At 49.9% G+C, this 25964-nt stretch overlaps 1 protein-coding gene across 18 annotated transcripts in view; it reads left to right on the top strand.

Annotated features, from left to right (window-relative positions):
• MYT1L (myelin transcription factor 1 like) overlaps nucleotides 1–25964 on the top strand; it is a 427780-nt gene that overhangs the window by 316311 nt on the left and 85505 nt on the right. For 15 of the 18 annotated variants that reach the window (XM_078055898.1, XM_078055892.1, XM_078055900.1 and 12 more), the window contains 3 exons: nucleotides 781–1136; nucleotides 16239–17216; nucleotides 21573–21707. In XM_078055898.1, coding sequence (XP_077912024.1) covers nucleotides 781–1136; nucleotides 16239–17216; nucleotides 21573–21707 — 1469 coding nt within the window. The remainder of the gene's footprint in view (nucleotides 1–780; nucleotides 1137–16238; nucleotides 17217–21572; nucleotides 21708–25964) is intronic. The other 3 variants (XM_078055904.1, XM_078055909.1, XM_078055907.1) reach the window with 1 other exon arrangement.

Here is a 25964-nt window from a genome sequence, read left to right as displayed (position 1 = left end):
CTATAGGGTATCCAGGAAGACAAGAACCGTAATTAGCAACGTCACTTTGGAAAATTGTCCTTCCTGGGAGAAAGGGTGGGGGTCCTGCTCTAAGTGTCTTGCCTGAGTTTGGGCCAATTTCAGCATGATTGAGGGACGACTGCCTCCAACACTGAGTTTGTTTTCTGTAAAGTTGGGATTGGACTGACGAAATCCCTCGTATGTTTAAATTGTGCGGCTGTTCTCAGCAATAGGTGTTCACGGTTCATCTTCTTTGAGGACTTCGTTATGTTTACAGATGCCATTTTGTCTGTAGAATAGAAAAATCCAAATACATCCAAAACTTCCTCGCAACACACATATTTTTATATTTCACATAAGTGACGTTTGTTAATATACTGTGCATGAACTAAGGCTTCTTGTAAAATGTGCATCACACATAATGTGTATTTGGCCCGATGTTTAACAAAGTGAGTGTGTGTCGTCACCAGCACGATTTGGAGGTAACGCCTCACAGGAAGTCCTCCTGAACTCCATGGGCCTCCGCGTTATCACGTGATGGCCGTAACCCTCCTGAACTCCGTGGGCCTCCGCGTTATCACGTGATGGCCGTAACCAGGGCTGGGAGGGGAGACGAGTGTGGTGGTGACCAGGGGAATGTGTGCGTGTGCGCGTGTGTGTGCTCAGACCCTCTGCACCTGCGTCGATGGCGCTCGTGCTAAGCCTTAGCTCCCGGACCGGGGTTCCTGTTGCTCTAACCTCCAAAGATAGTGACACAGATCTCTCTCTCTCTCTACACAGCGTATATGGCTGCCCCTTGGCTAAAAAAAGAAAAACACAGGATAAGCAGCCCCAAGAACCTGCTCCAAAGCGGAAACCGTTTGCCGTGAAAGCCGACAGCTCCTCGGTGGATGAGTGCTACGAGAGCGAGGGTTCAGAGGACGTGGACGAGAAGGAGGAGGACGAGGAGGAAGAGTTCTCAGAAGATGAGGACGAGCACAGGGAGGAGGATGAGGAGGACGAGGAGGGGGACCGGGAGGAAGAGGAGGAGCTCGAGGAGGAGGAGGACGATGACGACGAGGATGGGGAGGACGTGGAGGACGAGGAGGAGGATGAGGAGGAGGACGACGATGACGATGACGACGAGGAAGACAATGGTAATCTTTAAAATAGTAGCACACATCAAGTGGTGATTGGGGCCAGTGTGTCGATGTGGAGTTCCCGGGGTTGCTATTCAGGACACGTTCGTGATTTCTTACTCACAAAATAAGTCTGCCTGGTCAAGGCTGAAACGAGTATCGATTCATGTGTCCTTAGCACTGGTTGGAAAGCATTCCTTTCCTTGCCTCCCAGGCAGTAGATGCTGTCCCACTCAAGCTCAGACTGCTCATCACTGATGTGCACGGTGCTCACCGAGCGCACATTTGACTAGCTTATCTTAGCTACTTTATCCAGCAACTTAGGGCAGCACACCTTGTCTTTAACCTCACGTGTTCTTGGATGTTCTACCCAAGGCCTACTGTATCAGCCCCAGTGGCGCTGTGGGGATGGGTAGCTGCGTGCCTTCCCAGGGGCTGAAAGCTCGGCAAGACCCCTGGGGCGCCAACGGGGGCGTCATTCCTGTCTGTCAATGGACAGAGCTGCACCTTTTGTCACAGATCGGGGTGGGAAGGAATATTGTGAAATGGAATAGTTTATCGACGTGTCATCTGCTTCGCATCTGAGAACCGTGTTTCTGACCTGGGGCATCCAGTGTCGTAAGTGAGACACACACGTGCAAAGGCATGTGCACAGGGTGGTGACCATGCTTTGGGCAATAGATTTAAGGTTGTTTTGTTTTTATAGCCAGTTTTCTCTTAGTGTCAGACTCATAAATATGATTTGAAAGATAATCCTTTCCTAAAAGTCATTTGTTTTCTAGAAAAAGGTGGGAGTTTTCTGAAGAATCTAGATTTAGTCTTTATTGGCTTAGAGTTTGCCTCAGAGAAATGCCAAATGTGTTTAAAAGCAAAGGGAGTGTGTTCTCTTATGCTTCCTCCTTGGACTCAAAGCTCTTCAATACTCTGAATTCTGGGAGAGCTAATTTCTCGATACAAAGGACAGAAGCTTCAGCCAGTGCGGAGAGCTGTTTTAGATGTGGCAGGTGTGAGGCTGGTTGTTGCGAATCCTGTGTGGAGGACATAAATTAATGTTCCTCCTTCAGGAACCTGAATTTTATGATTGCCGGAGCAGGTTGAGGTCACCGTTCCATTCACACAGGTATGCACACATGTCCATACACACCTGCGTGCATACGTGTGTGCACACAGATCTCATACATCAAAGTGTGGGGTCTCCAGACTGTTCCTCCTGTCACGACACTGAGAGCATTGAGACTGTGGGGACAGTGCGGTGATGTGCATCAGAGCACACACGTAGGCACCAGCCGCTCCACTGCATGGACCGTGGGCCCGCACCCCCGTGTCACTGACTAGACGGAGCTGCGTGCTGAGAATCACAGGCGGTACCTTCCTGGAACACGGTGTGTGGAACCTTGGGAAGTAGACCCATTTGGCAAATTGCCTGTGAACACTTCCCTAATGTGTGCAGTTTTGGGCAAAGTCATTAACTTCTGAAGCTGGTTCCTGGTTTATCACCTGACCGTAGCTTCTCATAAAGATGGTGTGAGCAGTATCGCTCCTCCAGATGCCCTTCTGTGATCAGGCAGAAGCGGGCAGCACTGTTAAAGCGAGGGTGTTTGTGTGCCCTGGGCTCTGGTAGGACAGGTTCGCAAATACGCAAAATTTAACCAAGGGTCTTAACCACATTGTAGGTTCTGCTCTTCATTTGCTAGAATTAAACTTTCAGTTTTAGTTTACTTAGGCTAATATTTTAAATAATCTACTTTTAAAGTACAAACTGACATAATTTAAAGAAGCAGAGACTTAATGAAATAGCTTTAGAATGCAACTAGATATGGTTTTTCTCTTTTCTTTTTATTTCAGTTCAATTAGCCAACATACAGTACATCATTAGTTTCAGATTCAGTGTTCAATGATTCATCAGTTGCATATAACACCCGGTGCTCATTACATCACGTGCCCTCCTTTACACCATCACCCACTGACCCCATCCCCCCAACTTTCCCTCCAGCAACCCTCAGTTTGTTTCTCGGGGTCCAGAGTCTCTTATGTTTTGTCTCCCTCTCTGTTTTCATCTTATTTTATTTTTCCCTCCCTTCCCCTATGATCCTCTCTGCTGTTTCTTATATTTCACATATGAGTGAAACCATATGACAATTGTCTTTCTCTGTTTGACTTATTTCACTCAGCATAATACCCTCGAGTTCCATCCAGGTCGATACAAATGGTAAATATTCATCCTTTCTGGTGGCTGAGTAATATTCCATTGTGTATATGAACCACATCTTCTTTATCCATTTGTCTGTTGAAGGGCATATCGGCTCTTTCCATAGTTTGGCTATTGTGGACATTGAGACAGGGTTTTTTTTAATTATTATTCTAACTTGAATGCTTAGAACATAATTATTTTTAAAAGTGAGATAGAAGATCAAAACTAACGACATTTTTCTAGAAACATTCAAGTAAATGAGCATAAGTGGATGTATGATAGAACCGTGAAGTGAATGGCTACATTAGGATGATGCAGGCCCCAGGCGCCTGGGTGGCTCAGTTGGTTAAGCGACTGCCTTCGGCTCAGGTCATGATCCTGGAGTCCCTGGATCGAGTCCCGCATCGGGCTCCCTGCTCAGCAGGGAGTCTGCTTCTCCCTCTGACCCTCCTCCCTCTCATGCTCTCTGTCTCTCATTCTCTCTGTCTCAAGTAAATAAATAAAATCTTTAAAAAAAAAAAAAAAAAAAAAAGGATGATGCAGGCCCCGAGTGTCTATCTGTAGGACCCAACTACACGGTGACCAGCAAACACTGAGTGAGAATCTGAAGCATACAAGGACATAGTTGGAAGGCAAATGCCCATTAAGAGGATAAATAATCATTTGTCAGGTTCCTGGATTCAGAATTCATATTCAGCATCCAGCTCCCCAGCTAAGCACCTTCTAAGACTAATGCATCCGATTGACTGAGTATCCTTGGCAGCAAAGTGTAATAATCTGCCCCCTTTCAGAGGGGCTCCCGTGTGAATCCTAGGTCCTGAGGAGTCACTCGGATCAAACAGTGATGGCCCACGTGGACAACCTTCCACTGTGGTTCTGGTTATTGCTAGTTCTCTGCAGGGAAGCACCAAAGGCTGGCTCGATTTCTGAGTCAAGCAAAAGTATCTTTCCTAAGAAGAAATCACTTTAGGTTCCTGTTATCTAGAGACTGCTTCACTGAGATTTGCTGTAATACAGAGAAGTCTGTTGGAGGGCCCCATGATCACGTGGTCCAAGACCCCCGTGGGCCAAGTGATTTGCTGACCAAGCACCCGTATACCTGACAATCTCCTGTTTCCATGTCCTCACTTACCAAATACGTTCTATTTTACCTTCCTGGTAAATTTAGTGCCAAAATCACCGCCAACAAAGGTTGAGTGCCGGCATTGATAACATCTTTACCGTGGGAAACGCAGAGTGAGTCCAGGGCATTCCATACTGCGTGCCTCTGCCCACGGCTTGAGTCGATTTGGCAGAAATCATACGCTTGTGAGAAGCAGGGGCTGTCCCTCTTTTGTCTGGTGGCCGGAGCTCTGGGTCACCCTCTTGAGTCAATCTTTCATGTTCCTTGGTTTCTGCTCTCAGTGGCCATCATATCCCAAGCTGTCAGCGGGTTCCCTCCAAGGTGGATTGTGCCTTTATCTTAGCAAACAGAGGCAGAGACAGTGACTTCAGTTAAGAGAGAAGCAACGCAAGCGTGACCCAGGCAGAGGAGAGCATTCCAGACAATGCCAAGAGCCTGGCTCACACACATGCACGTCCACAAGCAGCAGGCCACCGTCTAACATGAGGAAGCAGGCATCGTGAAAGGGCCACACGACATCAGCCTTACGAGCAGAGGCAGAGTCCATTTCTGCTCGTGGGATGGGGTCACTGTTTTATCTGGTGCGGCGTACGCTCTAACGTAAATGGGACTGTGCAGTCCAGGAGGTTTTGTTTTAGATAAACCCCCAGATTATTACAGCGGGACCCCCAGATTATAGAAGGACCATTATTTGTAACCTGGAAATTAGATAGTTATTTTAATTCCAAGGATCCTCCAGCATCGTAGTTACCTATGAACAAAATATTGCCAACAATGTACACATCTAGCGTGTATATTAAGGTTCGGGATTATGCTGGATCTTCAGTGCTTGTGTGAGATAGGCAGAAACCATTTCATTGTTGTGCTCACTAAAAAGTCAGGCGCAGAAAGATTCGATGATTTTCAGTAAGTGGTGGTTATGTGGTCAAACTCTGCTCGTGTTCTTTTTATCACTTTCTGCTTGTTTGAACAACAGGGAAGAATATGTGAGTAATTCATTTCAGATTACATTAAATTCAAATTTAATTCATCAAAATTATATTTTGTCCAGTTGGCCTGGTCTTTTGCATGGAGGATTATATTTTCAAAATACATTGGCATGGCCTAGTCTGCATTTATTAAATGAAAGTTCCCTTGTTATATTAAAGGTAAGAAAGTTATACTCAGGGATCATAGACTTTTCTAACAGCAGATTTTGTACGTCCTGTGGTAAATATTTTTTGGATTCTTACAATTTGAGAAATTTAGATAACATGATCACTTAATGCCTCTTAAGTTATGGTTTAATTTCATAGTTCACCCCACTAAAAAGAATACAACTTTAAATGGTATGCACACCTGTCTATACCATCGTTGTCTGTGTGTGTAAACGTGTGTCCTTATGAGCACGTGCGGGTCTGTCCACTGACGGGAAAGACAATTCCGTGAGGACGAACACAGTGATGTGCTTTCCAGACTGGAGAAGATGCTCATGTTCACGGCCATCTTCAACACAGAACCGTTTCCTAACATATCCTCCTTCTGAGATACGTTTCTAAGAATGTAAAGTCCTTTCTGTGCTGCCTTGTTGAATCCTGGAGCACTGTGGATAATTCTGCTCTGAGGGACAAGTCCCTTGACCGTTCAGTCGGATTAGAAACGGCAGATGCTTCCTGTCCTGAGCGCGACGGGGCCCCCACAGCTGCATGTGTGGTGGCGTCTCGGGAGCTCACGGTGAGGGAGGAACTGGCTGGTCTACGGGGGGATGTGAATAATGGCGGTGAGAACCTTCCGGATGAACGATTCGGGCACCGCAGGCGAGGCGAAGCCTGAGGAGCAGAGACAGAATCACCCTGAGGCGCACGGCTGCCCACGGCGTGCACTCAGCTCCTCTCCGCCTTCTGTCCGATCGTCACGCTGCGCCTTCACGTTCTGACTCTGGACGCTTCTCGGCAGCCTCACGCGACCCCTGGATCAGCTAGCAGGCCACTCGCCGCCGTAACTCCACTTTCGTGGAAGGGAATTCAAGACAAAACCCACCCTGTATCAATTCCTCCTCAAAGAAACATGTTTTTTTAACTGCAACGCGTGCAGGATGGTTTTTCTGTCAAACAGGATGATGCGGTAGACCCCACATGGCTAAAGCATCGGGACAACCTGCAGTAGAGGGGCTTGAACTTCTCTAAGACAAAGGCAGAAGGAAGGTGGTGAGGGGTCTGCATTGCGGCCGCCGAGTGCCCCCGACTCCCTTCAAGATGCTGTCCTCATATTGATTAGCCAATTACCCTCTTACGCCGTTCTCGGGGAACTGTCCCTGATGAGGAAGCAGTTGAAATGCAGACTCTGAAAATCACCATTAGCGAACCAGCTTTCTGCCATGGTCAGCAGAAACAGCAACGCGTTCTGAGACCAACATAGAAACAAAGATGATGTGTTTGGTATGCAAGGTTTCAACTGGAGAACGGCTGTGGACACAGTTGGGAGAAGGAATAGGATGATTTTTTTTCATCTTAAAAGTTAATCTTTCCCTACATCCATGGAAGCATTATTTTAGGAGGCTTAGCGTGTAGATATATCGGAGGGTACAGCTCGATCACTTGGAAATGAGCGAACACAGAGCTAGACATTTCTAGGTAGAAGTTTGTGATAAAAATTAAACTTTCTTCACGCAAACTAATCTTGCATGAGTATAAGATGTAATTATAGCTTATATTTCATGAATTTTCAGACCCTTAAATCCAAACCAGAAAACTTGCTGAGGATGTAACATCATGTACGGTTAAGATGTGAGCAAGATGCATAGAGTGCTGGAGAAAAACCTTTCTTTATATAATAATGAGAAATAAAGGATACAAGAGAATAGATTTAATATGTTTTTGTTCAGTTTGTTTTAAGGTCCACTTGAAGAAATTACCAGCTTATATGTTTTCTTTTTTTAAATTTAATTTAATTTTCTTATGTTATGTTAGTCACCATACAGTACATCATTAGTGTTTTCTCTTCTTAATGTAATTTTTATTCCAAATGCCAGCTATTCAAAGTAGAGTAAAGCCCAGGCATGAGGCGTGTTTTCTGGACGACTGGGGGTACTCTGTATCCTCGGGGGGTCGCTGCCCTCACTGGCCCTCAGTTTGCCTGCCGAAGCTTAAGAGGCGAGCACCAGCCCTTCGTCCAGCTTGCTGTCTTGTCTGGAAGCTGAAAGAAGGTGCAGGATGGACAGAGGGACGCAGTTCAGAGCTCCCAGCAGCATCTGGTGTTAGGGATGCTCTTTGCGTGGCCCTGCCCACCCGCGCATCTACTCAAGCTTGTCCATGATCCCGAGCCTGAGGTCCCGGCTGCGTGTGGCCGGCATACTGTCCACATCAAGGCCTCACTGACGCGAGGGACTCAGAGCACGAGACAGTCCGCTTCAACAAAATGAAATGTCCCATGAAGACACAGAAACTAAGCAGACATCACCTCCTGCCAAAAGAAATGCATTACATAGTACGAAAGAGCAGTGTGTCGGCAAAAAGTATACATCACAGTTCTTTACAAAGGGCAGAATTAGAAGTCACGCATTTAAAGATTTGGGCTCAAAGAACAAAATTTCCAGATCCCAAAGATTGTTGAACTTACGTCCCTCGAAAGTTGTTGTGCTGTTTTCGTCTTCGAAGGGCCTTTAGAAACAGATCAGATTATTTCCATCCAATGGGCATTAACCATGGTTGAGTAGGAATGAAGAACAGGGACTCTGAGTCATCTGAAGCTCCCTCCCAACCAAACATGCCGATTGGAGCAGCACCTTTGTGTCCAGTCCATTCTGTAAAATTTGGAAACTCTGTGAGCTGCGTGTGTGTGTGGTGGGGAGAGAGAGAGACAGAGACAGAGAGAGACAGAGGACAGAGAGGGAGAGGGAGTGGGAGAGAGGGTGGTTAATATGGGTCAGTCCCTCTCAGTCTGAGAGCTACTGACTTCATATAGCTCCTTCTCTGGGTGGAGTGATATGACTATCTTATTTTTAAGTCGAAATTTAGATAAGCCAGAGACCAAAAATATCATCAAGTAGAAGGTCCTCAAAGCTTCATTCATGCATATTCCACTGGCTCAGATCCTCATGAACAAACACTGTCGAAAGGAACAGAACTGGGGCGCCTGGGTGGCTCAGTCGGTGAAGCGTCTTCGGCTCAGGTCATGATCTCAGGGTCCTGGGATCCAGTCCCACATCAGGCTCCCTGCTCAGCGGGGAGTCTGCTTCTCTCTCTGCCGCTCCCCCTGCTTGTGCTCTCTCTCTCTAATAATAAATAAATCTTTAAAAGAAAAGTTCTCATGGCAAGAAAAAATATTTTAAAAAAAGAAAGGAACATAACTCACAATTTCTACAAGTTATTATGTAACTTGGGTCCCTTGTGAAAACTCCTATTTTTCCATCAGTTTATCTCCCTTGGCTTACTGGGAATTCTTTAAGGATTTTTTCACTTATACAATGGAGAGCATTTAAAATCAGTAAGACGGAGATCGTCCTCAGACAGTTTGTAAAGATTTTTAACAGGTGCCTTCCTGCCTACTTCCTCACCCCTCTTGCCTCTCCACATGTGGGGTGGCTTCACTGTCCGACCCGAAGACCTAATGCGAGACCTCAAGTGGGACGCAGGACTTCTGAGTTTTCTGACGAGCCAGACGAGGGGCTGAGCCACGCAGCAGACAGGTTGAGGGGTCTAGCGCCAGCCCTGAGACCTCCCCTCCACGTGATCCTCGGGAGAGGTGTCTGCCCACCAGCTCTGCTTTCCCTCACTGAGTTCATTCACTGGAGCTACAAACGTTCTGGGAGCCCTGTCCGCATACCAGGCCCCGTTCCACGTACTGGAGGTTTGCTCATGAAAAAAAACAAGACTAGCTCTGGCCCCCACAGGTCAGGTGGACAAACCATGCACACTTCTCAGGCTTCGTGCTCAGGACCAGCGCATCGACCACACTCCAAAACCAGGGTGCAGGGCCCTCGAAACGGCCGCGGGACACAAGAGATCACGAGAGCCGCTCCACACGTGCACGGCGGTCGGCTGGGAGACGGTTTGTGTAAACTGTGTGTTGCGTACATATGTGTATAAATTACGCACCTCTACATACACAGACACACCTCCGAGACACTGCGGGCCCCGTCCCAGGCCGGGGAGACGACGCAGGCCCAGCGACTCGTCTGGTTTCTGGATCCAGGTGCAGGTCGTGTTTACACGTGTTTACCGTGGTCCGGTAAGTGTGCAATAACGTCACGTCTACACCGTGTACACACGTGCATGAAGACGAATACTTGGTTGCTAAAACACGCCAGCCATCGTCTGTGCTTTCAGGGAGTTCTAATCACTGATCGCAAATCATAACAAATACGATAATGATGAAGAAGGTTGAAAATTGCGAGAATCACCAAATGAGATGCAGAGACAGGAAGTGAGCAGATGCCGTGGGAACACGGGCGTCAACAGACGCTGGACGCGGGGTGTCCGCGGGCCTCCAAACTGTAAAGAGGGCAGCGTCCTCGAAATGAGGCGTGCTTGTACACGTGCTGTGGAAATCAAAGTCAGAGCTCAGCGCCTACATTTCCTCATGCTGACCCTGTGCTGGAACACGGGAGCCCCCGGCCACACGGGGTTATCCACACACAGCTCAGTCAGACTTAGGAAGTATGACGTTAGTTTCAACTAATAAAATGACAGAATGTTAACAACGTCTTTCCTGGGTCTCCCCAGCTGGTGGGCAGGCTGCCTGCCCCTCCTCCTGGGGGCGTGCCCGCGACCCACCTCCTCTCCTTCCAGTCTCGGCCCAAAGTCGCCTTCGCCAGGCCCTGCTGGTTCCGCACAGTGGAGTGGAGAAAGGAAAAAACGAGTCAAAGTAGAATCAGACCATGTCTGCATCTGTTGGGCAAAATGAGAGACAAATTCATTACGGAAGAGTAGAGGGGCCCTTTCCTGGTGAGCCAGGCCCCGCTGCTCTGCCCTGAGACACCCCTATGCTCTCGCAATTTGTGCTAATGAGTGGAGAACACTCAGGAGTCAGACCTCCCATTAGATGTGAATTTAGGGAAGACCTGCCGTTGATCAGTGAAGTCAGTGTCCCCCGCCCCCCAGCGCAGTTCTGGCTCCTTTCTGAGCACTCCTTCAAGTCCGGGAGCTGGGGGCTCCTTGTGAGTTGGGGTGCCGTCCTGCCGGGTGGTTTCCGCCAAGCCTTCACCAGCCGACTCACCTGCCCACACAGAAGCATGGGGGCCTAGAGTTGCCTCTCCTCCTGGAAGCAGAGACAGGCCTTCCTCACTCGGATCTTCGTCTCTCCCAGATGGCTGATCTTTCAGATTAGCCCGTTTTTGAATCCCCAGAATATCCGCAAGTTCTGGAGAGTGGGGTTACCACGTGAGGGGTGTGGGAAGCCGAGGGTGACCACGGATGCAGGAATCACCTCCCTCCCAGGGCACAGGGACACGAACAGGCTGCCTCAACTCTCTGGACCCACATCTCTTCCAATGGGAAAGGCTCGATGCAATCGTACCCATGACTCTTTCGTGCACTAACATTCTGTGACCCTAAGAGAAGGACACTGGGGACGGCCGCTGGGCTCTGGAAGAAGCAAGCTTCTTTCCGTGCTCATGCTGACAAGGGTTGTGAGCGTGCATCTCTGCTTGGATCATTTTAGCCTCTGGTAACCCAGAAGCCGCTGCTGAGACAGTGGATATGGGCAGACCTCAACTGAAAGTTCCCCTAAAACTGAAAATAACACAAACAACATTGCCGAGTGGATCCCGATTAAGGAATGTGACGAGGTGTGGTCTTCTGGCCACACGTGCGTGGCTGCCCTCCCCCTCTCAGATCAGCGACTCTCCTTCCATTCCTGCTCAACAAGGGGCTTCAGTGGCTGAGAGGCCCTGGGGTTCAGCCCCTCTTTGTCAGGACAGGCAGGGAGACCTCGGGGAGGGTCCTGGGGCCCTGGTGCTCATCTCCGGGGTAAGAGGCTGTTGGACTGACCAGCACCTGGGCAGGTGGGACCCTTCTCTTCTACCTCAGAAGGAAAGACACTCCATCTGCCCCAGAGCACATCTGGGGTGTTGGAGGAGGATGAAGGCAGAGGGGAGGGAGCTCACATCCTCTGCCTGGGCTCAGGAAGTGGGCTGGCTGCAGGGGTCACGTGGAAGGAGAAGGTCACTGTCAGCAGAGTGGAGAGGTGGCCTCCGTCCACCCTGTGCTCCTCCCCAGCCCCCTGCACAGCCTCACCCCGGGGTGTCTGCTTCCTTCCCACCTTTCCACCTGCTCGATTCCCTCATGCTTTCCAGGAACATGGCGTTATGAAACCAGTGGTCTCTTGAAGTCAGTCCGGGATTCTCCTCATTTCCTAAGCTCCTCTGCACATCTGAATGGACCGAATCTCCACTGGTCAGGCCCCAGGAGTTGACCAGCTCAGCAAGCTGACAATCCACACCAGCTTCAGTGGCTGGTGTCAAAACGAAATCCTCAGATCATCCCAAACCAACGAAGAAGACAGGAACCATATGCTACGAAGAGCAAAGGTCTGGCTGGGAAGAGTCTAGAAGGAGCCTCCGGTCTGGTCGAGAGAACCGCACCACCCAGCTGCTGCCCCGGTGGACACAGAGCTGCACGGAATCCCGGACAGCCCCCTGCTCCGCCCGTCCACTGCTGTGGGACCCCCTGGGTGCCGTCCGCCGCTGCGGGAGGTGCTCCCAGCCGGGGTTCTGGGCGGCGGGACTCCCTGGGCGCCATCTGCCGCTGCGAGAGGTGCTCCCAGCCGGGGTTCCGGGCGGCAGGACTCCCTGGGCACCGTCCACCACTGCGAGAGGTGCTCCCAGCCCTGGCTTGGGGCGGCGGGACTCCCTGGGCTCCGCCGTCACTTGTTTTTTTTAGATCAGTTGTGTATTTGCTTGCCCATGGCTTACTTGAAAGGCTAGAAGAACAATAGTAACACAATCAGGACTAGATATTGAAAGATCTCAGACTTGTGTCTCAGACATATTTTTTAGAGACAACATACTAAAAAAGCTAGTGCTGCTAATTATAACGTCATAATCCCCCGAGTTCTACGCACATCAAATTGTAGTCACGAAGGTGGAGAAGAAACCCTACATGATTTTTGTTTATGATAATTTTTTGGTTTCCTAATGGTAACTGTTGAGGATAAATTGTTTAAAACAGTCTGACTCAAGGGAGGTAAAATTCACACCCACAACATTTCAGAAAGTTCATGGAGACACCAAAAGGGCACGTGGGCCAGTCCACTGCGCGGCCTCTGCCTGCTGGGCCCGGACTCCTCGCTCGGGCCCAGCGTGAAAACCGTGCCTCCCCCGCACGCTGGACACCGGGCCGGCGCCGACCGGCCAGTGCTCCACCTGGTGTCTGTTACCCCGCTCTGCAGGGCGCAGACTGACAACAGAAAACCGCGGAAAGAAAACTGAGGTTCTTCGGTCTCCTCCCCAAACTCTTTCTAAGTGCGGTCTTCTCCTTAGCATGTGAACCTACGCTTTTTCATCACGTACACATTCTCCCTGGTAGAACGTCAGTCACGTGAAGAACGGGCCCTGCTGAGTCCTGAAGTTCTCGCATATTCCGTCTGCGGGCTGTCCGTGCCCCAGGGTTAGCCCCGGACCGGCACAGAGAAGTCCGGCCCATGCTTCGTGCCCACTTCCACATGTGACCCGTTGCATTACGAGCCTCAGCACAACAGAAGCAGAAGGGTAAATTGCCTGAAAACCCACAACCAGACATAGAATTCTAGTGCTCACCGTAACTGATTCTGACCCCTGGAGGAGGCCGGTGCAGGGTGGCTGTTCAGGGCCTCCATCAGCCCACATCATGAAGAGCTGACTTTAGTTCACATAGGTTTTCAAATAGTTAAATGCCAGTGACTTGAGAAGTTCCAGTAACATGCAGGGAGTTCTGGCCGCTGGCACCATCCTACCCGCCATCCCAGCTTTCCCGGGGCGGCCACAGGGCCACAGCGGCGCTGAGCACGGGGACTGGAGAGGAGCCACACCTTGCAGTAGGCTGCGTGGCCAGGTGCTAACACGGTTCCCCGCCTGTCCCCCACGGGCTCCTGTCCCCTGGCACCGCTCGGTGGGCGCTGCCTCCACGAGAAGCCCAGCCAGCGTGCGTGCAGAGTGCTTTCCCGTGCAGGGTCTTTACCTGGCACATCCTCGCGATCCCTGTACGTGGTCTCCAAGAGGGGCCGGACCTCCGGTGCCTGCAGCACCGCGCACGTAGTGAGCGGCAGAGGAGGGAGCTGGACCAGCTCGAGTTCTCATGTTCCACGTCGATCTTCGTCTGATGTGCCTTCAACAGCAGTGAGTAAAATCGGCTCTTGCCGAGCCCGCTGTCACTGCCCAAACCTGGGAGGCCCGTCGGAGGCCGCCCTCCCGGCTCCCCCGCGGCTGCCCGGCCTCCTTGTGCGTGGCAGCGAGCCTGGACTAGTGCACCATTGCTGCTCACCTCCGTGGGCGTGGGTGGCTCAAGAATGGAGTGAGAGAGGGACAGGTGCCCGGTGACCAGAAGGGCGAGGCGTGCGCCTTCGCTGGGTGGCGCGGAGAGGGCGTGGGGGCTCTGACAAGCTCAGAAACACAGCGAAAACCCATCCTGTTTGGGACAAATGAACTGAAGATAACCCTAGGATTTAGAATGTGGAGAATTAACCAAAATTACCTAAAACTAAAATGTGGTAGGGAGGTGAAGAGCTTCACGCACGGGGGATCACTGCCGCATTCCGCCTCTCACAGTTTTAGAAGGAGCCAGGAGGTGACACGGGCGTTCCGTTTCCTGTTCACTCCTCCATCCATCTCCTCCTTCCCGAGCTCTCCAGGATGATAAGACGTGTTTCTCAAGAGGAAGTTAAGAGAAAGTCATAAAAATAACACATGTCCCCCGACGGGGTTTCTTCTTTGAGGCATCTTGGAAAACGCCCCCAGCTGTTGTTCGTACTTCTGTGTTTTCAAGCACACGTATAGATTCATGTCGTGACTGGGTCCTTGCAGGCACAGGGGCGCTGACCTCAGAGTCACCATCAGGGTGCAGCGGGGGCTGGCCGGCCCCCCGGGGACTGCTCCTCTAGTCACAGCCCATGAGCATAAAAGTCAAAGTGTGTAAACTGAGAGGAGAATATAACTTTCCTATTTTCAAGAATTCAGTAGAACAGAATTGCCCTCAACTCTTGCAACCTCGACCCCTCGGCCAAGGGCACAGTCTGCCTCCCACTCATACTTCCCGCGTGTTTCTGACTGTGCTCACTCGGTCGGGTTTCTTTCCTCTTACTGCTCTTGGGGAATACATGTATCTTTATACTAAAGAAAAGGATGTATAGGAATTATCCAGAAAAGAGACAATATTTGTTTCATACAACTAGCGAAGCTCCATGACTAACATACGGCAAGCTTGACTTGCTGATACTTAGAAAGATGTGTTAGATTTTAAAAAACGTGTTGATTTGCTATGTGGGCCAGCCAAAATTGTTATTGATGTGTTGGTGCCCAAACCTCATTCACCAGCCAACACCTCTTCTGAGGGAACAGCGTGAAATCCATCACGGAGGCCCCGGGGACACCCCGACTCAGCTGTTAGTGAACAGGTACTTTGTGCTAATCAATACACCTCATTTCTTCAGTGCACTGATAACCAGAGCAATTCCTCTTCGGTTTTTTAATCGCAGAAACGAAAGGCGGATGTGACAGTGGCACGAGGTTAACTAAACCCAGTCTAAGGGCTGGCGGAGGGGGCTCTCGGAGCCACCCCCATAGTACCTGCATTTGCCAAATCCACACCAGCGATCTTGCAGCACAGCGGAGAGAGACGCACGTCCCACGTATTTCCTGAGCATTAAACAGAATACATTTCGGGCCAAACATAGGGGCTTTGTGTAATTTTTAGCATGGTGTTGTTTCAGCAAGTTGTCCTAAATCCTTTTTTTGTGATTGGACATAATGCTCATTCATACAGTATTTCTACCAGCCCACCAACATCTTCCTGAGGCTGGGAGGTGGGCGAATGCCGGGGTGCCGTGGTCCCATTAACCGCAGCAGTGAATGGCCCACAGGTGCACCACTGACCCCAGGCCTGCACTCTACTGGCATTGGGTCACCACACCGTCTTCTCTCCCTCTCAAACCTGTAAATGCATGCAGGAACCACCGTTAATTAGCTTTAGTTTCTAAACTTTTACTACGCTTTCCTGTTGCTTCACTGTGCATCGTAATAAATTGTCTGTAAGGTAGAACATTCAAAGTAGCTTAATCCGGTCCAAACATGTGCTTCTGATGCTGAACACCCAGGGTAGGTGATGGCGTTGCTGCATGAGCCCGAGGCCTTCCACTGCGGTGCCTGAGCATCCCTGCGAAAACACACAATTTAAAAGCAATTTCTGCGAACATCTGTTTAAGAGTTGGTATCGAGTAAAGTTCATGAACTCTTAGAAAGCCTGGTAATATGATGAGTGTAATTATCACCCATCTGCTTGGGCTGCAAATCAATAAAGCCAATGAAAAAATAAAAGTCACGCGTAAAATTTAGAACGAAAAATTAATATTTTAAAATTACATTTCCCACATATACTGGTTTGTTTTAAGAATAATTAAGGAAATCAATAGTTTCTAGCAAGTGCTTCCTGTGGCCTCCCAGTTTTAGTGCCCTCTGCGCCCCTTTGTGCCACACTGTCTGCCGATTCGCACGCGGGACCTAAGTCTCTGGTACACGGTGAGCAGGGTTTGACGTGCAATTGACTTGCTTTCCATGCTGTTGCAACTAAACTTCAAGTTCTAGCCATTTTTTCCTTTTCTTTTCTTTTTTGTCCCTTTTTTTTTATCTTCTTTGCAGAAGACCATCAAATGAGCTGTCACAATACTCGAATAATGCAAGACGCGGAGAAGGACGACAACAACAATGAGGAGTATGACAATTACGATGAGCTGGTGGCCAAGTCCTTGTTGAACCTCGGCAAGATCGCCGAGGACGCGGCCTACCGGGCCAGGACGGAGTCGGAGATGAACAGCAACACCTCCACCAGCCTGGAGGACGGTAGCGACCGGAACGAGACCCTGGGCCGGAAGAGCGAGCTGAGCCTGGACCTGGACAGCGACGTCGTGAGAGAGACGGTGGACTCCCTGAAGCTGCTGGCCCAGGGACACGGGGTGGTGCTCTCGGAGAACCTCAACGACAGAGCGTACGCAGACTCTCTGTCGCAGCAGGACGGCAGGAACATGAACTACGTGATGCTGGGGAAGCCCATGAACAACGGGCTCATGGACAAGATGGTGGAGGAGAGTGACGAGGAGGTGTGTCTGAGCAGCCTGGAGTGCCTGAGGAATCAGTGCTTCGATCTGGCCCGGAAACTGAGTGAGACGAACCCGCAGGACAGGACCCAGCCGCAGAACATGAACATCCGTCAGCACGTCCGGCAAGAGGACGACTTTGCGGGGAGGACGCCGGACAGGAACTACTCCGACATGATGAACCTGATGCGGCTCGAGGAGCAGCTGAGCCCCAGGTCTAGAACTTTCTCCAGCTGTGCAAAGGAGGACGGGTATCACGAACGAGACGACGACGCCACCTCCGTGAACTCAGACAGGTCTGAGGAGGTGTTTGACATGACCAAGGGAAACCTGACCCTCCTGGAGAAAGCCATTGCTCTGGAAACAGAGAGAGCAAAGGCCATGAGGGACAAGATGGCGATGGAGGCCGGAAGGCGGGACAATGTGCGGTCGTACGAGGAGCAGTCGCCAAGACAGCTTCCCGGGGAGGAGAGGAAGCCTAAGTCCAGTGACAGCCATGTCAAAAAGCCATACTATGGTAAAGGTAATATTTCTACCTAACGTAAGTTGCCCCATGAGGACAGGAGCTAGGGTGAACGATGCCGCTGATAGTCTACACATGACGTGGGCATCACACTAAGTCATATCACTAATGCAAATCTCTTAGAGCTGGTTACAGAATCATAGTTTGTGTTTCTGGAGAGCCAATAAAATATTTGTCTGGGAAAGGCACAAAGCATCTCAATGTCCTATGATCAGAGCAGATGAGGAACATGATATCTCAGCGGGAGACGCTTGCCTTGGAAAGACAGGGCTAGTGCGCAAACATGTCATGTGATAGAAAACACTAGAATGAGCCTGTGTTCTTACAGATGAACCACAGTCCGTGTGGAAGGGCAAGGGCTTGCACAAAAATTAGCCAATCGGGGATGAAACACATATTTTATGTATTGGATTGGGTAGGTGGCATCATGATTTATAAAATTATCACCAAATGACAGTTATTGACAAAACCCTCCCCCCCACAGAAAACATCCCTGATAGAAATTGAACAGTAACAGAATGACCGATAACATAAGACAAGGGCAATGACTGCACATTAATTATCCTAAGATAGTAAGTAATGGGAGCCATTTGCTATGCAAGCCATGGTGTGTCCTAAGCTGAGATCAATAGTAATTTCTTTACTATATTCATTCCTACTCACTGATTCCATTCCATTTTGGAAACAGTTATGGCGCCTACTTTATGTTAAAATACTCAAAACCATCCAACATGAGACTTTTAGCAGATTCTCATTTATGAAATGCAGGGGCCCATATTTGCATCTGTGTTTGTATTTCAACATACACATATATGGTCAGTACATCTACGAAGTGTATGAACATACACTGAGTGAATGACTGACCCCATGTTTGCAATAAGAACCGTGTCCACTTGTGATACGAGCTGGTTATGATTTAACCCCATGTGGAAACTTGAGGCTGTGGATAGCTCGGTTACAAGAACTACGTCAGAAGCAGTTTCAAAAATGAAGTTAGTAATTCCTTAAATCCTTCCATATTAGTACCAAAAGAGATCTTCTGTCTTATATTGTTTTCTATTCCTTATAAAGACTTAAGTTTCCTCACTGTGGATCTGATGATGAGGTTCAGGAATTTGGTTTGAAAATCAGTTGCTATGGAAACCTCGAACAATCAGAGAACCTGTTTCTTCTGTTACGACCGAGGTGTGTAGTCTCCTCTCAATGCGTGCACTTGCTATAACCAAGCCCAGCAGAGACAAACCTCAGCCAGAGGCCCGTCGGGGTCTTGATCTGCAGGGGCCTGAGCGCTGACCGCCGTTTCGGACGGGAGGTGAAGGGAGACCCCTGGGAGGAGCGGCATAGAGGAAGGGGTCGTTTCTTAAAGGCGACAGGGTCTAGCCCAGCGGAGCATCAGGCTTGCTTTGGGTGCAGTGGAGATGATGAAACAGCATGGATGCTCATAACTGTCATGCAATCTGGCAGAACGCTTTAGCTGGATAGTTGAGAATCATTTAGGAACAAACATTTTTAGGAAGAAATAGTGTCCTTTCTCACGGGTGGCTCAGTTGGACAAATCCACGTTGGGCTTCCGTGTTAGAGGTCCGTAGGGCGGGTTTCATGGTGGAGCGGGCATCGGGGAATGCAGCATGGGCCTTGGGGAACGTGTGGGCTCGCCGGGCATCGCAGACGCCATGCCGCCCTGGCTTCTTGCCTTCCGTGCTTCCCTTATGCCCAGCAGCTTTCTGTAGATTCCTACTCGTTTTGCTTTGTTATTGCTATTTGGTTTTATTTTGTTTCTTGCAAGGAATGGAATTCAAACCGCTTGCTTCCCTTCAGTAAATGGGGCAGGGGTAGAAACGAACAGCAAAACCTGAGATGCGCTTTTCCCTGAAATGGGGGGAGGGTTGGGGTGTGGACCTTCCAAATGAGTCAGGAAGCATTGACTCCTGCCTCTACCAGTCTCTGTAGATTTCTTCCTCTGAGCAAAGCTCCTCCATTTCGTATGTGTGCTCCAGCTCATTCCCAGGTTCTTCTCAGGATATCCGTAGGTATGTTCAGATCCAATTAAATAAAACCAAGCAGGGACACCAGAGTGGGCCAAGGAGACAAATGCCCTCCTTATTAAAAAAAAAAAATACATCCTGTGACTTTTCACCAACACGGCCAATGGACAATTCCTACAACCTCATAGCATACCAATAATCTTCATTTCGAGCTTCGTTGTTATTTTATTGTACCAATTCTCATTTGTACACGATCTCCTCAAAATGATTTAAATTATAAATGAGTAACCTTTCCAAAATCTTGAGCTAAAACAAAAGACGTCCATCAGGAAACTCCTCTATCTTTCTTCTCAAACATCCACTTGGAAGGGAGGGGAGCAAGCTAAATTCAGCGCACAATTTTTTTTTTCTAGACATTCTTGCAGGGTTTTCAGTTGAATTACTGGTCTGTTTGCTTGCTTGGTTGCTTTCTGTTTGCTTGAATGTTTACCTTCAAGATGAATTGAGATTTCCGGAACCCAGCATGCAAGGGGAGGGGATGGCGGAGGCAAGCGGCATCGAGAGGAGATTATACCCTTGTGTCCTCCAGAACTGAAATTGTTTGAGCCACTTGTTTCTATACAGATCTGCACTTAACTTCAGAACCCTTTGGAAATCTGCGATATAATATAACTTGTTAGGAAATTGTAAGTGTACTAATGAAGAAGAGTCACTTAATGATGAATAATAGTTACGATTTAGGGTTTTGTTTTGTTTTTTACCTTTTAAACGCTATTTACATTTAGCTTATAATCTTCGATAATGAATATTTTCCTGTGAAACTGTTACTTACTATTTTATATTTATATTAATTAAATCATACTAATATTATCATGAAACTACCCGAAAGGCAATAAAATGCTAGGCTTTTTGATTGCATGTGTAAGAGAAGCCCCAGTAAGATATTTAGAAATGAAAGCTGCAACCACAGGATATCAGGTTGTCTTTGGAGACTCTTACAGCTGTATCCAGGGTATGCCCCTCAAGCAGGGCACTAATTCACAGACCCAGGACCTGAAAGATGAATTACCTAGAATAAAATCCTAGCTAAAAAAAGAAAGGGGGGGGTGAGTTTTTTTATATAAACATAAAATTGCTTATATATTCCTGTGAGCCCTTTGTCTATTTCAAGTTCACAGGCATGATTTAAGAAGAAAGTCCATAAGAGTTCAAAAAACTTGAACCGAACATACATTTTCTTGCTGTCACGATTGGCCTGGTTAATGAGACATCGATAGGAGAGTGTTACACCCCTAAGTAAACGTTAACCGCACCCTCCCTGGACCAAACCAACGTAGTCACTGTCTGTTGATGTGTGCAACTGGTTTTCAAAAACTGACTCAAAAATAATGTTTTGCCCACTTTCATTACTACTCAGTCTGAGCTTTATCTTAGAAATATCTTCCGGAGCTATTTTCTGCACACTGATGAACTGTGGTCAATCCTGGATATAGAAATAATTTTACCAACAATAGCATTGCATTTCTGGCATTTGGCATTCAAGTGTTGACCAAAGGTCTGCTCTGCTCCTTCCTCGACTGGGGCTGCAGAGAGCCAGCCGGGGTGTATAAAACCATTACCTCTTGATTTTGTGTATGCATGCACAGCATCGTAAGATCCTTCCTCTGCTTCCAAGTACGATGAAGAAATCGAGACAAACGGTTGCTCCAGCAGCTTCTGAAACTTTTTTTTTTTTTTAATTGCCCATCTTCCCTGTCGGGTGGGATTTTCACCATTCTGGCCATTTGCTTACAGTGCCTTCTAAGAGTTCAGCTTATTTTCAGAAAATCTCTGAATCGGTGGGCTGTGGAGCAGTGTCGCAAGATGACAACCTCCAACAGCAGCAAAATTTTGCACCTAAGAGTGTAAACGATTCGAGCACCCAATGAGACAGAAACTGTCGAATGGCAGGGTGTTCGAACAGCATCGTGCTCCCTGGTTGAATTTCACAGAGTGAATGTTGAGGATCGTCGAGTGGTCTGGCTCTCTGAGAAGGTCACTGTCTCATCATTATTTACGTTGATTTCTTTGAGCAACACAGCTTATCATGTAACACACGGGAAAATAATTAATCATGAGCTAAGGTAGGGAGAGTCTTTTTTTTTCTCCTACCAGCAAAGAAAGTAAAATATTTTATGATTCACGATTACGATGTTTAAGGTCAAAAAATCACCCAAAACCAAAGAAGTACCTACGCAAGTCTATGTCACAGCCTGTCCCCTGACACCTGCTTTTTTCTTTATTTATCAAGGTCTCTTCAGGTTGTTAATTAATCACCTTTGTCTTGGATGGGTAAAAAATTCATTCTCTTGACACCTGTTGTCGCTTCTAGATCCCTCGAGAGCAGAAAAGAAAGAGAGCAAGTGTCCCACCCCGGGGTGTGATGGAACCGGCCACGTAACCGGGCTTTATCCACATCACCGCAGTCTGTCCGGATGCCCGCACAAAGATAGGGTCCCTCCGGAAAGTAAGTCCGTGTTCTGCCGATGCCCGTGGGGCCCGCACGCCCACAGCCCTGTCTGTGTCAGCCACGTGCCTCGTCGTTCCACGTCAGTGCAACCCCACCTCGAACCTCGTCTCCCCGCCCCTCCTCGTCCTGAGCAGCCTGCTCGGGCTGTCCACGCCACTCCCGCCTGATGGCCCGGGAGGGCAGCCCGCCCCCCAGCGCTGCTTCCTGCAGCGGGCGGGCTGGGGCTCCGTTCCCGCTTTCATTTCTGACTTGCTGGGCACCTCGGGCAAGTCACCCGTCCCCTCATCTCTCACAAATCATACAAGAGATCTCAGAGAGTCTCTGCCCGCCCTGCAGGGCTGAACTCCCATGACTCCCCGAGAGAAAGGTCCCTGAGCCTCCTCTTGGCCGGTGATCTAGACTCTGTATGGACGAGCCGGTACCTGTACTTGTATTTTATCCCGTTTCGCTTGTAAAATCTGCTTCATGTCACGGCCGTCCCAACATTTCCACACAAACAAACCTTAGTTTAAATCGGGTGGGTCTAGATCAAAAGCATTCTTTTAGTTAGGTTCTGAGAATATACAATTTATTATGAACACAACCACATTTATTTTGAAACTGACATGATGTACACATCTTTTATTTATCTTTTTCTCAGCACATAAAGTTTGCCAGCTATTTAGATACAATTAGTATTGATTGCTCAGGGGAAAAGTCACATTTTCAGAAATGACAAGATGAGTCTCAGGTCTTGATTTTGAGCCTAAGGTATGTCGAGGATTTTCCTCGTGAACTGAGACACAATTTCTAGTAGGCAAAAAGGAATAGCTTGGCTGAGATGGTCAGGACGACCAGGTGATTGTTGAGAGGAGTTTCTGAGGGTTGTCCCACCAAAATGGCTAACTCTGGAGTTCTTGAGGCACAAATCTGTCAGAACAAAGAGAGGTTCCTAGCGGTAGCTGAGGCTTCGAAACAGGTTTAGCTGAACATTTTCAGATGAAGTATTTTTAGAAGCTGTCGTGCCGCCAGGTTTTCCAATGGCTACTGAAGATAAGAAACCCGTGTTTCTGGTAACTGCCGTGTGAACAGGCGTGCAGAGTACGGAGGGGAACGCATCTGAGTGCATGGCCGTGCCCGTGTGTTACATGAGCGGGAGCCAGCATGGTCCGAACGCAACAGCTTCCGCGTCCGAGCGCCGGCCGCTCCACCCGCACCGGCCCGCGTGGCCTCCCTCACTCCCCAGCGGGCCCAGCGGGGCGCCACCGGCCCCGGTTCCCCCACAAGGAAAGCGGGGAGCAGAAGGCCTCACCCTCTCCTCCCCGGGCTTAGCTCGGTGCCTGGCACACTGAAGACGCTCCACGTCTGCCAACCACCGTGGGCAGGTACCGGCTTGCCCGAGCGAGAGCGGAGCCCAGATCTCAGGCCCCATCTGTCCGAATCCCGAGCCTGTCCCTTTGCCCTGGGCCCCGCTTGCTGCTCCGGTCTCGGTCGGCGTGGGCCGAGACTCTGGGCGCGCCACGGCCGCTCTGTGCACTGAGGCGTGAGGACCGGCACTGACCTCTTAGGGAGAGCTTCCTGATGCAGTTTTTCTAGAAGGCACACGTTTTCGCCTCCCGAGTAGAAAATCTGTTCCTTTCCCTGGCTGCGGATTCTCCCGACTCCTTATTTTCACAGGAAAAGTCTACATGTAGTAGAAACAGGGGCTGTGCTCCCGCAGACCGGGGGTCAGCCCGCACCTGGGCTCACCTTCGCCCAGAGGAGGTGGGAGGTCCACTCAACACCAGTCTTGAGACCGCCTTCCAGAGCACCTACAGAAAGCCGTTTCTAAATACTTACATGTAGTTCTTTATATACGTAAGAATTTAAAAAGAGAAAAAATTAGAATCCTCAGGGGGCATATCTTTTTTTTAGGCTTTAGATTTTTTTCCATTTTTTTCTGGGCCAGCCTCTCCCAGTCATCCCTTCTGTCCAGTTGGAGGTGGTCGAGTAGTCAGTTGGTAGCTCGCTGCCCTAGAAACCGAGGATGCACCACAGGACAGGATGTGGTTCCAGCCCCCCGAGAGCTCCCAGCGCAGCTGAGAGGGGGCCATGCGCTCAAGACAGAAGGTGACCGCAGTGGGAGGGGCTCCCCAGCCAGTGACTCACACCTGAGACATCAGGCTGCCCAAGGGACCTGCAGGCTTCCCTGGGGTCTCAGTGAGCTGGCCCTGAGGGAGAGGAGGGGTCCGCGGCTTGTCCAGGGGCTGTCGTGGTCGTCCACACAGGACACCAGTCGTGTCAGAGGCAGTGGCCAGGGGTGGAAAGTCTGGGAGGAGTTCAAGACGTGCTCCAGACACAGGCGGGCATGAAGGAGGAGAGAGGGAGGGGCAGGAGGTGACGCGGAGAATTCCCGCCTGGCAGCCGAAAGGAGGGACTCCGCTGATGGATGTAGCGCGGGAGAAGCGGGCCGCACTAAGGGAGCGCAGGAGGGCCCGGCGGCTCCAGGCTGGCGGGGAGTGCCGGGGCTCCGGGTCTGGAGGGCTCCGCGGCAGAGGCGGCTCCCGGGACCTCCTTTCTCGGCACTGCGGCAGAAACCAAGGAGAGGAGGCATAAAGCGAGCAGGAACGGGAGCCGAAAATGGGAGTTTGGGACATGAGTGTGTAGAACGCGAAGCCGAGGAAGAGGGAGCAGAGCTGTTCTGGAAAGGTCTGGCCCATGCGGGGAGGCCTGAGGAGGAAGTCTGGGGGGACGGACAGCAGAGGTCACTGACAGCTCCGGGGGGGGGGGGGGGACGCACAGGAGCCGCAGATGCAGCAGAGGCCTGAGGACCATGTGGGGCTGAGGGACGGGGCAGGGCAGGCTCAGCCCGGCCCCCACCGACCCGGCTGGGAAGGAGTCGCGTCTGCACTCACGGGACAGACCGCGGCCATCTGCTTGGGATCCGTGCCACGCTTGGGCACCAAAGGTCTGCTATCTCCAGGGAAGACTTTATTTCGAAAAGCGTAGCATCAACGGAAAGGAAAGACATATTGATTTGAGAGGGAGGCCGTGTCATGGGAAGGGTTCATGTGACGCCGTAACAGGAAGATGGGAAAATCATCCAAAGCAAGAGCGACGTAGGTGAATCCAGACCCTGGAGGGGAGAGTGGAGGCCAGGTGGGAGTGCAGAATGAAGCCTCACGTGGGAGACGGGGAGCGAGCAGGCAGGGCCCGGGGCCGGGTCCCCAGGAGGGAGGCCTCCTGACACCCCTCCAGCCAGCCCCCCAACACACAGTGAGCCAAAGGCTGGCTCACCCTCGTTCCATCGGTGCTTACTGAGCATGGACCATATATCAGGAAGACACGGGAGCCACGGAACTAAAGATGATCCAGAATGTAGCCGCTCTGTAAGGTCCTGGTCAGGAGGGAGGACAGCTCCCGATGGGAACAGCATGTAGACTTCAGGAAAGAGAGAGACTGTTCTAGAGAAGGAGGAAAATCGTAGAGGATTCATAACCAGTTGGGCAGACTTTGTTTCTCATGGTCCTGCTGTGAGGTAAACCTCGCTGGCAGGGAAAGCGCCCCCAGGTCTCGCTGCCGCAGTGCAGACAGTCATGTGGGGGCCGGGGCTGGGGTCAGTCCTCATGGCTTCCCACTAGCACCTGTCACCCAGCTCCCCCAGAGCAGCAGCGGCTCACTGAGGACCAGACAGGAGAAGACATGCAAACTGTCCAGGCCTGTCACCGCCCCACGTAAACTCAAACGCTGTCCCCCAGCAACAGGCTGCTCGCCTTGCCTACTCCCACTGCGGCACCCCACCCCACAGGGTCCCCGTGCTGACTTCACAGGGTACACAGCATAACACTTACTATTCTAGCTCATCCCATTGGCAGAATAATACAATATTTGATTCCCAGATGAAAAGTCATCATTTAATTCATTCTATTTACAGATTAGGTTTGGGGGTCTCTATTCACCCACGACCACTGTGCCCTCATCATACTTTGTGTTTCCAGAGCACAGGCATGTTTTAAAAATTACCAATCTACGTGCTGTTACATGGCTAAATGATATTCGGGCTGATGTGTGGGAGATGTAGGGGGGCCCTGCTTCCCTGCCCCGTCTGGAGCAAGTCGGCTACCACGTTCCCGACCTCCGCAGCTCCCCCCATGCACCCTGCTTTGCATGCCAATGACACTAAGGTTGAGACAACCTTCTCCTTCCTACATGTGTTTCCTGACCATGTCCATCACGAATGTGTGTAGGACTGTCCATCGTAAACTAACCCAGCCTTTGTTAAAATGATTGCATATT

This window comes from Halichoerus grypus, chromosome 10 (genome assembly GCF_964656455.1).
Source record: "Halichoerus grypus chromosome 10, mHalGry1.hap1.1, whole genome shotgun sequence".
In the NCBI taxonomy this organism is placed as follows: domain Eukaryota; kingdom Metazoa; phylum Chordata; class Mammalia; order Carnivora; family Phocidae; genus Halichoerus; species Halichoerus grypus.
This window is presented reverse-complemented; position numbering and strand designations above follow the sequence as displayed.